The following is a 13,552-nucleotide window of genomic DNA, read 5'->3' on the forward strand; positions in this document are numbered from 1 at the left end:
CTCAAAACATTAAACAGGTAACTTTCTGACTAGCCTTTCATTACATGAATAATAAGACCTCTGATCATCTCAATAGGAGCAGAGAAAGCATTTGATAAAATTCAATATTCATTTATGATAAAAATTCTCAACAAAGTGGGTATAAATATCCATTTATGATAAAAACTCTCAACATAATAAAGGGCATGTATGACAAGTCCACAGTTAACCCCATACTTAATAGTAAAAAGTGAAAAGCTGAAAGACTTTCCTCTTAGATCAGGAACAAGACAAGAATGCCCACTCTCACCACTTTTATTCAACATAGTATTGGAAGGCTTAGAGCAATTAGGCAAGAAAATAAACGTATCCAATTTGGAAAGGAAGAAGTAAAATTCTATTTGCAGAGGACATGATATTATATATAGAAAACCTAAAGACTCCACAAAAATAAACTTCCAGAATATAACAAATTCAGTAAAGTTTGCAATATGCAAAATTAATACACAAAGATCAGTTTCATTTCTGTACACTAATAATGAATGAACTATCTGAAGGAGAAATTAAGAAAACAGAAAACAGCCCAATTTATAACTATACCAAAAAGAATATGGATTAGAAGAATATTGGTAAAATATCCACACTACTTAAATGGGTCCTGATAACCAATTTCCACACCAACAAGCAATTCTTGGGACACTAGCTGGGTGTCCCATAATTCAATTATGACACTATCAACCTGAAGATAGCCTCAGATTCCACAGGTTAAGGGTTCAGTCCTACAAAACTACTGTCCCCCTGGCCCCACTTAAGATACCAGTCGGTAATCCCAGGTTGCTACCTGAACTTCTATCAAACTAGCTATAAATCAGAAGTTTTCATGACTCATTCCTTAGTTTTTCCGACACCAATCACAGGTTCAGATTGTTACCTGAATCTCTGACAGACTGACTATAAATCTAAGGTTCCTTGGGTTCAATTAATTTGCTGGAGCAATTCACTGAACTCAAAGAAACAATTTACTTGTTAGATTACTAGTTTATTATAAAAGGATATAACTCAGGAACAGCTAGATAGGAGAGATGCATAGGACAAGGCATGGAGGAAAAGGGTATAGAGCTTCCATGCTTTCTCTGAGCTCACCACTCTCCCTAGATCTCTTCAGCAACCTAGAAGTTTTCCAAACCTTGTCCTCTTGGGTTTTTATGGAGGCTTAGTTACATAATTGTGATTGATTAAATCACTAGCCATTGATAATTGATTCAACCTTCAGACTCTTTCCCATCCCCAAGGTTGAGGGAGGAACTGAAAGTTCCAACCAACCATCTGATCACATGGTTGATTTTGATTCTCTTGGCAACCAGCCCCATCCTTAAGTGGGGCCCAGAAGTTACCTCATTAACATAACAAGAGACAACTTTGTCACTCTCAGCACTTGGGAAATTCCAAAGGTTTTGGAGATTATGAGTCAGGAATGGTAGATGAAGACCAAATATATCTATGAGAAATACATATTTGGTCATCTGAATGACCAAAGCATAGGTTTTTTTTTCTTATATATTTCATACTACCCAAAACAGTTTACAGATTCAATATAATCCCAAACAAATTTCCAATGGCATTTTTCAGAAATAGAACAAACCTAAAATTTGTATATAATCACCAAAGAGCCAAAGCAAACTTGAGAAAGAAGAAAAGAGCTGGAAGAATCACACTTCCTGATTTCAAACCATATGACAATACTATAGTGATCAAAATAGAATGGGATGAGATGCCTGGGTGGCTCAGTCCGTTAAGCATCTGCCTTCGGCTTGGGTCATGATCCTGGGGTCCTGGGATCAAGCCCTGCATCAGGCTCCCTGCTCGGTGGGGAGTCTCCTTTTCTCCACCTGTTCATACTCTCTCTTTCTCTCTTTTTCTCTCTCTCTCTCTCTCTCAAATAAATTTTTTTAAAAAACCAGTATGGGAGGTGGGTGGAAGGTTAGGTTTGTTTTAAGATTTTATTTATTTATTTGAAGGGAGGGAGGGGCAAAGGAAGGAGAAAAAATCCCAAGCAGACTCCTTGCTAATAAATACAGAGCCCAATGCAGAGCAGTCCTACAACCCCAAGATCATGACCTGAGCTGAAATCAAGAATCAGATGCTCAACCAACTGAGCCACCCAGGCACCCTGGGAGGTTAAGTTAAATAGGTGATGGAGATCAAGGAGTACAGGTGTTGTGATGAGCACCAGTTATTATATATAGAAGTGCTGAATCACTACATTATACACCTGAAACTAATATTATACTCTTAACTAACTAGAATTTAAATAAACCTAAAAAAAACTAGTATGGTATTAGCATAAAAGCAGACACATAGGGGTACCTAGCTGGCTCAGTGGGTTAAGCATCCAACTTTTAATTTTGTCTCAGGTCATGATCTCAGGGTTGTGAGACTGAGCTCTGCATCAGGCTCCACACTCAGTGTGGAGTCTGCTTGTCCCTCTCCCTTTGCCTCTTCTCCCATTCATGCTCTTCTCTCTCTCTCAAATAAATAAAGACTTTAAACAACAACAAAAAAAAAACAGACACATAAATCAACAGAACAGAACAGAGAGTCCAAAAATAAAGTCATGAATATATGGTCATATAAAATGAAAAACAAGAAACAACACATGTTGGCAAGGATGTGAAGAAAGAAAAATCCTCATGCACTGTGGAAAAGCAAACTGATGCAGCTGCTATGGAATACAGTATGGAGGTTGCTTAAAAAATTAAAAATAGAACTATCCTATGATCTAGTAATCACACTAAGTATTTACCCCAAGAATATGAAAACACTAATTTGAAGGGGTATATGCATGCCTATTGCATTATATCCAATAGCCAAATTATGAAAGCAACCCAAGTATCCACTGATAGATGAATGGATAAAAAGGCTGTGGTATAGGGGCACCTGGGTGGTTCAGTGGCTGAGTATCTACCTTTGGCTCAGGTCATAATCCTGGGGTTCTGGTATAAACTCCCATAGAGCCTGTTTCTCCCTCTGCCTATGTCTCTGCCTCTCTCTGTGTCACTTATGAATAAATAAATAAAATCTTTAAAAAAAAAAAAGATGTCTGGACACCTGGATTGTTCAGTGGTTGAGCAACTGCCTTTGGCTCAGCTCATGATCCCAGGATCCTGGGTTTGAGTCCCACATCAGGCTACCCACAGGGAGCCTGCTTCTCCTTCTGCCTATGTCTCTGCCTCTCTCTGTGTATTTCTGTCATGAATAAATAAATAAAACCTTTAAAAAATAAAAAATAAAAAAGATGTGATATATATATATACATAATAAACAGCATACACACAAAAAAATATGGATATTACTCAGCCATAAAAAAGAATGAAATCTTGCCATTTGCAACAATATGGATGGATCCAAAGGGTATAATGTTAAGCAAAATAAGCCAGTCAGAGAAAGGTTGGTTTGGTTTGGTTTTCAAAGCCTATGACTGTTCTCCAGTATAGAGCAGTAGTTCCCAAAGTATGATCCTTGTCCTAGCAACATCCACATCACTCATTAAAAGCTCAAATTCTGAAGCCCTACTCCACTTAACCAGAAATTCTGGTAAGGGAGCAGAGGACAACAGTGTATGTTTTAACAAGCACAGCAGTTAATTCTGGTGCTTGCTAAAATTTAAGAACCACTGGTAGAGAGGGACTTTTTTGTTACTGGTTTTCAAAAACAAGTGACCATGAACCTAATTCTTCAATTACAATTTGAAAAACAACTTCAGCCTTTTCCCCTGTCAATTTATGGTGAGGGAGAGAGGACAAAAGTGCTTTAGCAGTATGTTCCCTAAACCACAGGAGCAGCACAACCTGGCATAAAGCCAGACATTTACTCCATATATAAGCAACCATCCAATCAAAAAATATTTAAGTCTGCTATGTTCTTAGAAATGTTTCTAAAATGAATTCTTAAAACTCTTCACTAGCTTCCAAATGACCATCTGCAGCAATTTTCAAAGTTTTTTTCTCTAGAACCAAAATCCTTTTTCAATATGATATCTTAAGTGGATACACAAGATTTTGAATCGTATTTTTAAAATAACAATGTTCCTGTTAAAGGGAGCCATAGCTATAATCACTCAGCCTTTAGCCTACCCTCTGCAATCCCTATGCTTTGACATAAAAATCAAAATTCCTTAGCATGTCATGAAATGCCAGAGTAGCAACCTCTAATTCTCCTCCTGGCTAATTCCTATTCATCCTTCAGACATTCTCATCTTTAGAAAGCCTTCTCTAGGAGGATCCCTGGGTGGCTCAACAGTTTAGCGCCTTCCTTTGGCCCAGGGCGTGATCCTGGAGACCCCGGATGGAGTCCCATGTCAGGCTCCCTGCATGGAGCTTGCTTCTTCCTCTGCTCTCTCTTTCTCTCTCTCTCTCATGAATAAACAAATAAAATCTAAAAAAAAAAGAAAGAAAGAAAGAAAGAAAGAAAGCCTTCTCTGACAATGACCACCATCAAATGCATGTAACAGGGCTTGATGGGTTTAATTCATCAAATTATTTAAACAAATCCCAGATAGGAGTCTGACAAAAATCAAATGTTGCTTTTTAAGGTTATTTCTGAAAATACGTAATTGTGGATGCTTCAGGTTTGACTCGTGAAATTTGAAAATTGAAACTATTATTACATCTAATGTTGGAAATCAGATCATATAGAAGGTCCTGCTCCATTCAAAAAAAAAATGCCTTCAAAATTATGTAAATTATCTCAAAACACTTTTCCTGCTCAAAAATATCAATAAACCAAAGTGTCCATTCCCTCTCAACTTTTATTACAGAACAGGCATATGGTTTTGAAATATCCAAAGTCTCTTTCAAATCTATATCTCTTTTAAAAAGTTATGATCAGTTAATGAGCTGGTCCTGAGCAACTGTATATTAAACCTGTCTTCCGACAATCAAGTCACTCTACCTTAAGCGCAACTTTGTTTCTCACCTATATTTTGACAAAGCTCTTAGCTAAATGTTAGGTTCCTTCAGACAACAATTGACAATTCAGTATTTGAGGCCAAAACAGAACTGAAACAATTATTTAAAATAGAAGGAAATCATACCCAAAATAAACACACTCCCTCTCACCTCAAAAAAAAAAAATGGCATAAATTCTATACTATATCACACTACACTACCTTACACTATACTATGTAACTAAACTCACAGTATTCACAAAAATTCAACTTTTCATCAACAGAGGCTTCAAAGACTGGTATTAGGGCTGAAGCAGGCTTTAAAGGTCTTGTAAGATACTACAGAAACTCAATCATATACCCATACAAAAGTGACCATAAGTATCAAACATACAATAAGCACACAATGTTAGAAACTTTCTCTTCTCTATCCTTTCTCCTTAATAACCAAACCTCAATTAGGGAAAAAATTAAGGTTTAATATTTAAATTTTATCTGGAAAATCACAGGTTGTCTTTTTTTAATTTATTTAAGTAATCTCTACCCCCAGTATTGGGCTCAAACTCACCACCCCAAGATCAAAAGTCACAGGCTCTTCCAACTGAGCCAGCCAGGCACCCCCATAGGTTGTTTTTCAATGGGACTAAATCTGTTGTAAGAGCCCTTTTAATTTATGAGCAACTTCCCTGACAAAGTGGTATGTCTTCTAAAGCTATGATGTTTAACTTAAACATATAGGAATAAATAAATTCTGTACTCTTTGTGGACCCATACATTACATTCTAACTACTCAATATCTACTTAGTAGGTGAAATAAACAAGTTACATTTTTCTATTAAATTCTATACGATATCATCTCAATGAGGTGATAAGGGTATAAATAAAATAAGGCTTAGCTATTGCCTAAAACAAAGGAAAGGAAAAGCTAAAGATGATACTATAATTTTAAGCTAACATTAATGGAAGAATCATTAGGCCACTGACAAAAACAGGAATTTAAGAGTAAGAATTCGCTTGTAACTAAGTTGAGCATGATTTTACAAATGCTCCACCTAAAATACTGCAACAAACAAAAAGGTAGACAATATACATAGGCAGTTGTAGATACAGGATTATCAGATACCTTTTGACACAAATAATGGTTTCTCCTGCCTGACATTTTAAAAAGCAAGAAATGATTAGTCAGTGACCACTGTTGGCCAAATACAAGAATGTAAATAAAATAAGTAGGTCTTCCTTCTTCCACACCACCCAGGTAGAATTCTATGTATAAGTTAATATTACATAACAGAATATTAAGTTAAATAAATTTCTGGAAATCGCTTTAATAAGTATGGAATAAATAAATTTAGAAAAAACAAATTCATTAAATTACTTACTCTTTTATTAAATCTTTATTTTCTTGAATTCCTTCTTCTAATTTCAAACTTACTTTTTCATTTTCAAACTAATTTACAAAATAAAAGAACAGTTCATCACATTTTGCTTAGCAAAATAAACATGAATATAATCATTAAGCAGCATTTCTTTGCTAACAACTAAGATGTGTAAGAATTCTTTGCAAATTTTTGTGTGTCACAGCTTATGGATTTCCCATAAGAATATGGATCCCACTTTCACAAATCTAAAATCAAGTTTGCTGAATCATCCCCAAAAAAGTATCAATATTTTAATGCAATATTATCTTCCCTAAACATTTTTAATGTTTTATCTTTGTCCCAATCCAATATTCTATTTTCTCAACATTTTTCTTTTACTCCGCCACAAAGCTGAAGCAAGAGTTCCAAATATAAAATTTTATCCATAAATCTCATATTCCAATTAATAAAAAACATATACAAGTCATCATCAGTAACAGGGATTAATAAAAATTTTAAAATCTATAAATCAATCTTTATCTAAAGTAATTTATTATTTCCCTAAACATTTGCATTAAGTTTTGTGCAACTTTTCTATGCTCGTCCTAAAGTTGAAATGCAGTATCAGCAAAACTTCAAAAAAAGCACTGTCCTTAAAATCCACATCACTGTAATACTCTATTTTAAAACAGTACTATGATAAAATCTACTACACTACATTTTCTATTCCAAATCTTATTATACCTGTAGTTCCTGAATGGCTTTCCGTTGTGCTTCAATTATCTTTCTGTTTTCTTGCAACTTATTTTCTTTCTGCTTCAATTCAGATTCTACACTCACTTTCCACTTCTTGATCTTTTCAGCTTCCTTATACAGTTTTGAATATAGTCTGCTCATTGGCTCTGAATTCTATTAAAATAAAAGCGTTTTCAAAGAGTAGTAATGCTAAAATTTTGAACAATTCACAAACTACAGCTGCCTGCTGAAAATATCCTAGTAATAAAGTACCTTAATAGTTAAGAACAAATCTCTCCTCGATTTATGTCCTAACTGCATCCTGAAAACTACATTAACTCTTTAAGTTATTAGCAGCATTAACTACTTCACTAAAGTTACTGGTCACTTGACTAAGTTATGCGCTATTGAAAAAATCCAATACCTTCAAAATAGATCTAAGCCAGATATTGGAAATATTTTAGTCAATGAGAGAATCTGGCGGGTTAAAAGCTAAAATAAGTTACTCTACACAATATCTATAAATTTTTACAATGGTCTTGAAAACATTTTGGTTATACAGTTTGAAGATTATCTAAAGGACATGAATTTTAAAATATAATGACAAAAATAATAGTTAACACAAGATCTAGCTATCATTTATTCTAAGGTTTTATTTAGCTTTTATTCAGATTTCCTGAATTATCCATTTCAACATTATAAGGTAAATGTCAGTTTATATTTTTTAAAATCACAGATGTCTGCTTGCTGATGGGTCTTTGTTATCAAAATATATGAATAAGTTCCATATTTTAAAATTCTGTGATATTTTAATCACAGCAACAAACATATAGCACTTTATAAAGCCATGGAATTTCTTTTTTTTCCTTAAGTAAACTTCATGCCCAAAATGGGGCTTGAATCCAAGAATCCCATGCTCCACCAACTGAGCCAGCCAGGCACCCCAGAATTTTTGTTTTAAAGACATCTATGTGTCATAAGTAAAAATGATTTTTATAACTAAAATAAAAAGCACATTGCTTGTAAAATAGCAGTTTTCACATATTGTAGCCACATCCTCTCTTTTATTATTGCTCTTTATGGCTTAAAATTAAATTGCCACTAAAGAATGCATGCTTGTGTAACCCAGAAAAATACAAAAGCCTAGTATTTCAAAGAAAAACAAAGGGGAGAAAATAGTTTTAAACAATATAACTTAAAACATTAACCAAATCCTAATCCCTTAGAAGCTTCAAAAAGAAAGATACATATAATTAACAAGAAATGATACTCCAATTACAAGAAATTTAATAAAAATAGAAAATCTTCTGACCTCAAAATCAGAATCTTTTAGTCCTTCCTGGTAATGACAATTGTCAGAATTATCAACCTAAAAAAATGAATAAGTGTTTCCTGTAAGAAAATATTTCTGATGAAAGTTTCCAAACAGTAGTAATTAAGTACTGACAACTCATAAACCAACAACTAAAGAGTTTTTTCCCCTCTTTCAAACAAGCAACTAAATACCTAAACAGATTATGTCTATGTACCCTATACTTAACTGACCTGTTCAAGCATGGGCAAAAATTTAACTTTTTGTAAAGCAGGATCTGCAAGATAAAAAACAACTGGTATTAAATATGTCAGCATCTTATTTTTTATATGAAGTATTAAATCTAGCTTTATTATCAAGGCTAATAACAATAATTATAGTCCATATCTAGCAACATGTATGTAAAAAATATGTCCATATACAGTGATATATTGCTTTCCCAGGCTCTTACCTGAATCAATGTTTTCCCCATTTTTGGAGAGATTAGTCATTGCAAATGGAAAACTAAAATCATCTTCAATACATTTGTTGGCACCCTAGAAACACAAAGAAGTTCTTAAACATACTATTCCAAACCACTCTGATAACTATTCATATAATATGTAACTATATATATAATACACATCTGCTTAAAGAAGTGACTTTAATTATAAATCCTTTAATGTATATGCAATATTTAAAACTTCAAGTGGTTTTGATATGTAAAAAAGCAAAAAATACATGCTTTGTAAGTATTCAAGAAAATAACAGTAATTTTAATCAGTAGCTTAATAGTTTTCTTCAATTTCAATATGATCTTCCCCTTGATAAAATTTAGAGTTGTCTTCACTGAATAGCATTTTGATAGTATACTCTTAGCTATATAGACAGGAATTTTTCTACAGTGTATAAACTGAAATATTCACTGCTTCATTCCATCTCCAATATGATGTTCCACAGAGAAATTTTTTAAATAATTTAGCAATAAATAAATAAATAAATAAATAAATAAAATAATTTAGCAGTAAAAGCTGTATTAATTCCTCCTTTCTTTTTTTTTAAGATTTATTTATTTATTCATGAGAGACACAGAGAGAGAAGCAGACACACACAGGCAGAGGGAGAAGCAGTCTCCTCGCAGGAAACCTGATATGGGACATAGCCTGGGATCATGCTCTGAGCCGAAGGCAGATGCTCGACCCCTGAGCCACCAGGTGTTCCTAATTCCTCCTTTCTGATAAGAACTCTACTGTACAAATGAATTTCTCTTTTTGTCCTGACAACCAGGAAGCTCAAAACCAAATTTTAAGCTTAGACACTAATTTTTACCAGTATGTTGGCATATTTTCCAAATTTTATTTTTTCTTTGATCCTAATATTCTCTTAATATATTTTTGTAATCTTGCTACTTCATTGTATGTATCTTACAAATTGCCTCAAATCATTTAAGGACAAAGGAAGATTCAAATAAGCCGGACTCATTAAGTATCCAGAGTTCTACAAAAGCAGTCATTATTTTTTTAAATGAAGATGCTTCCAAACATTAAGTGTGCTCATTATTCATTCAAAGCAATACTATCCAAATTCCTGGGTAAGGAACACCTGGGTGGCTCAGCGGTTGAGTGTCTGCCTTTGGCTCAGGGTGTGATCCCTGCCCAGGGATTGAGTCTCCTATCAGGCTCCCTGCAAGGAGCCTGCTTCTCCCTCTATCTCTCTGCCTGCCTCTCTCTCTCCCTCTGTCTCTCATAAATAAATAAAATCTTAAAAAAAAAAAATTCTTGGGTAATGAAAATCCCAGAAGACAACACAGGCAGTAATTTCTCTGACATTGGCCATAGCCACATTTATCTAGATAAGTCTTCTGAGTCAAGGTAAACAAAAGGAAAAATGAACTATTGGGACTTCCTCAAGACAAAAAACTTTTGCACAGTGAAGGAAACAATCAACAAAACTAAAAAGCAACCTACAACATGGGAGAAGATATTTCCAAATGGCATACCCAATAAAGGGTTAGTACCCAAAAAACAAATAATTCAATTGAAAAATGGGTGGAAGATACTTGCAAATGATATCCAATAAAGAGATAGTATCCAAAATGTATAAAGAATTTATAAAATTCAACACCCCAAAAATAAACAATTCAACTGAAAAATGGGAAGGCATGAGTAGACATTTCTCCAAAGAAGACATACAGATGGCCAACAGACACATGAAAAGATGCTCAACATCATTTCATCAGGAAAATGCAAATTAAAACTATAATGAGGTATCTCACACCTATCCGAATAGCTAAAATGAAAAATACAAGAAGCAACAAGTGTTGACGAAGATGTAGAGAAGAAGGAACCCTCATGCACTGTTGGTGGAATGTAAACTGGTGCAGCCACTGTGGAAAAGAGTATGGAGGTTCTTCAAAAAAAAATTTTTTTAATGAAAAAAATAGAACTACCCTATGATCTAGCAACTCCACTACTGGGTATTTACCCAAAGAATATGAAAAAACTAATTTGAAAAGATGTATGCCCCCTGTGTTTATGGTAGCATCATATACAAAGCCAAACTACAGAAGCAGCCCAAGTGTCTACCAACTGATGAATGGATAAAGGGGATGCAGTATATATACACAGTGGAGTATTACTCAGCCAACAATAAAAATGAAATCTTGCCATTTGTGATTTGAAATTTGACATATATGGAGCTAGAGTGTTTTATCCTAAGTGAAATAAGTGAGTCAGAAAAAGATACCATATAATCTCATTCATGTGGAATTTAAGAAACAAAGCAAAAAAAGAAACAAAATAAACAATCATGGGGGGGGGGGGGCAGACAAACCCAAGAAAGAGACTTAACTAGGGAAAATTGATGGGTTACCAGAGGGGAGGAGGATGGGAAATAGGTGATGAGGATTAACTAGGGCTTATCAGGAGGCCTGGGTGGCTCAGCAGTAGAGCATATATGCCTTTAATTCAGAGCTTGATCCCAGGGTCCTGGGATTGAGTCCCGCATCAGGATCCCCGCAGGGAGCCTGCTTCTCCCTCTGCCGGTGTCCCTGCCTCTCTCTCTGCGTCTCTCATGAATAAATATTTTTTTAGAAAAATTTAAAAAGGAGGGCCCTTAAACCGTTCTGGATCAGGAAAAGTCATACTGTTCACTTTCAAGTTGGCTGCCCCCCTCCCCCATATGTACAGACAATAATAGGGTGTGGAATGGCAAACATTTCACAGATTTTTATTCTGTTTCTGTCTTCAACATTTTTGACACTGTGCTAATAGTTATATTCAGTACATGAAAAGATACTACTGTATTGAAAGCTTTTTAGGAAATTTTTGCAGTATTTTTGTACAAAGCATTTTTTTAAAAAAAAATACTTGTTAATTTATTCTATTTTAATTTGCCAATGTCAATAAAAAGAAATAAAAAAATAATAAAATAAATTAAAAAAATAAAAAGGAGGGCCCTTCACATGGTAAGCACTGGGTGATATATGGAAGTGCTGAATCACTATATTGTACACCTGAAACTAACACCACTGTCAAGTAAATTGGACTTAAAATTTTAAATAAGTCTGTTTAAAAATTCTTGGGTAAATCAGGCCACATTTGCTGGGGGGGGGGGGGGGGGAGTTATAAAATAACACCAGTAAGAAAATACACCCTGCCTTCTGACCTCAAGTTTAACAACAGGAGAATTAAGATTCATATATGTAAGCTTACCTTGAAGAAATTAGAATCTCCTCCCAAAGTCTGAGGTTTCACTGCAGATACCTGACTGCTACTTAATCTTGGTGGTACAAACAATTTAAAAGGTTTTTGCTTTTCCATTTTCTCTCTTCCAGTTGTAAATTACCTTTTGCCCTAGAGGGCGGGGGGGGGGGGGGGACGGGGAGAAGGGGAGCGGGAAGAGTTTCACATGGTTTCATTAATACACGCTTTATGCTTTATTTTAAAAGGCGATGTCTGTATAATAAATGCTATATAAAGGGGCTGGTGTAACCTCTGCTACAGTGTGAGTCTGCAGCGTCGCATCCCCGGGCTGTCAGAGTAAAAAACACCCCACAGTTGTTCCCAGCATCCCCCACCACCAATGGCCACGCTGGCGACCTACATGAGCCGGAAGACTCCCAACGCAGATAACATCACCGTGGCAGCCCCCAAAGCAAGCCCTAGCTCCACCAGTAAGTTGTATCTGCCCGCCGCGAACACTACCACAGGTTCTTAGAAAGCTGCGGGCTGCCTAGGAGGCGCTGGTGGGAAGGGGGGAGGGGGGCGGGGGCACCTACTGCCGCAGGTGCGGAATCCAAACCGCGCCCTGCTCCGGGTTCCGTCAAGAACGGAACTCAGTAAACCTGCGCTTACCTCTCAAGATTCAGGGAGAAACCGTGGGCTCGGTGCCCACGAGAACTACCTGCTGTCTCATAGGTCAGCAAAAAGAATCACTACGAGCTTCTGCCTCCGAACCTCGGAAAAGGCGGGAAACCGCTCCACCTCGGCGGCCAGCCAGGAAAGACCGAGTGCTCGACGGTTTAACGGCTAAATAACGGTCGGTCGTGACGGTTTGCCAGGTTCCCGATTCTCGCGAGACTTTCCTCGACGCGGTCACAATTGCTTCTTCCCGCGGGTTCTGTTTCTCTTTAGCGTCGATGTTCCTTAAGCTTCTGCTCGCGTCGGAGAATGCAAGGAAGGCTAGCCAGGGCTACGATAGGTTGGAGGGGAGAGTAAAAAAAAAACCATTTCTGGTGTCCAAGAGTTCAATCTTAGGGAGGAAAAGGTTGGGCAGAAGATGATAGCCAGGTTTTGTAATCACTTAAAGGTAATTTTGAAAGGGTGGTTAGGACACAGGGAAAGCGGCGCTTGAGGGGGCCTGGGGAGTCAGGAGAGGCTGCACACAGGCTCTCCTGAGGCTTGTCTTAGGGCTTCCCCCCAGAACAAGAGAGTGACGAGAGAAAGAGCGCGCAGGAAGGTAGGCGGCGGCCCTGTAGTCGTGAGCGAGAGGAGCAGGAGCGTCCGAGAAGTGCGGCCTGGTGGGAAAATGCCAAGAGCTGAGGCTGCACGCTTGGCGGGTCCGAGGTCTTGCCAGGGCTTTTGGGTTTTAACGTTTATGGACGGGGCTCTTGAAGAGCTCCGAGTAGAAAGGGGGGTGAGCTCAAATTGAGAAGATTTGTAGTATGAAAAACGGGTTAGGCACGCATATGGGACTGGAGTGATTTAGGGAGACTTTGGGGGGGGCAGGGGGGAGACAGTTTTA

General features: G+C 36.6%; 1 protein-coding gene across 2 annotated transcripts in view; it reads right to left on the minus strand.

Annotated features, from left to right (window-relative positions):
- The window catches only part of SYCP1 (synaptonemal complex protein 1), a 108,885-nt gene extending 95,547 nt beyond the window's left edge, over nt 1–13,338 (minus strand). The window contains exons 1-7 of one of the 2 annotated variants that reach the window (XM_041754164.1): nt 12,766–13,338; nt 12,022–12,162; nt 8,781–8,865; nt 8,563–8,606; nt 8,330–8,386; nt 7,027–7,191; nt 6,304–6,371 (exon numbers count right to left, since the gene is read on the minus strand). In XM_041754164.1, the coding sequence (XP_041610098.1) occupies nt 6,304–6,371; nt 7,027–7,191; nt 8,330–8,386; nt 8,563–8,606; nt 8,781–8,865; nt 12,022–12,129 (527 nt within the window). In that variant the 5' untranslated portion in view covers nt 12,130–12,162; nt 12,766–13,338. Of the gene's footprint in view, nt 1–6,303; nt 6,372–7,026; nt 7,192–8,329; nt 8,387–8,562; nt 8,607–8,780; nt 8,866–12,021; nt 12,481–12,765 lie in introns of those variants that run through there. The other variant, XM_041754165.1, reaches the window with a different exon arrangement.
- Nucleotides 13,339–13,552: the final 214 nt, after the last annotated feature.

This window comes from Vulpes lagopus, chromosome 5, assembly GCF_018345385.1.
Source record: "Vulpes lagopus strain Blue_001 chromosome 5, ASM1834538v1, whole genome shotgun sequence".
Lineage (NCBI taxonomy): Eukaryota > Metazoa > Chordata > Mammalia > Carnivora > Canidae > Vulpes > Vulpes lagopus.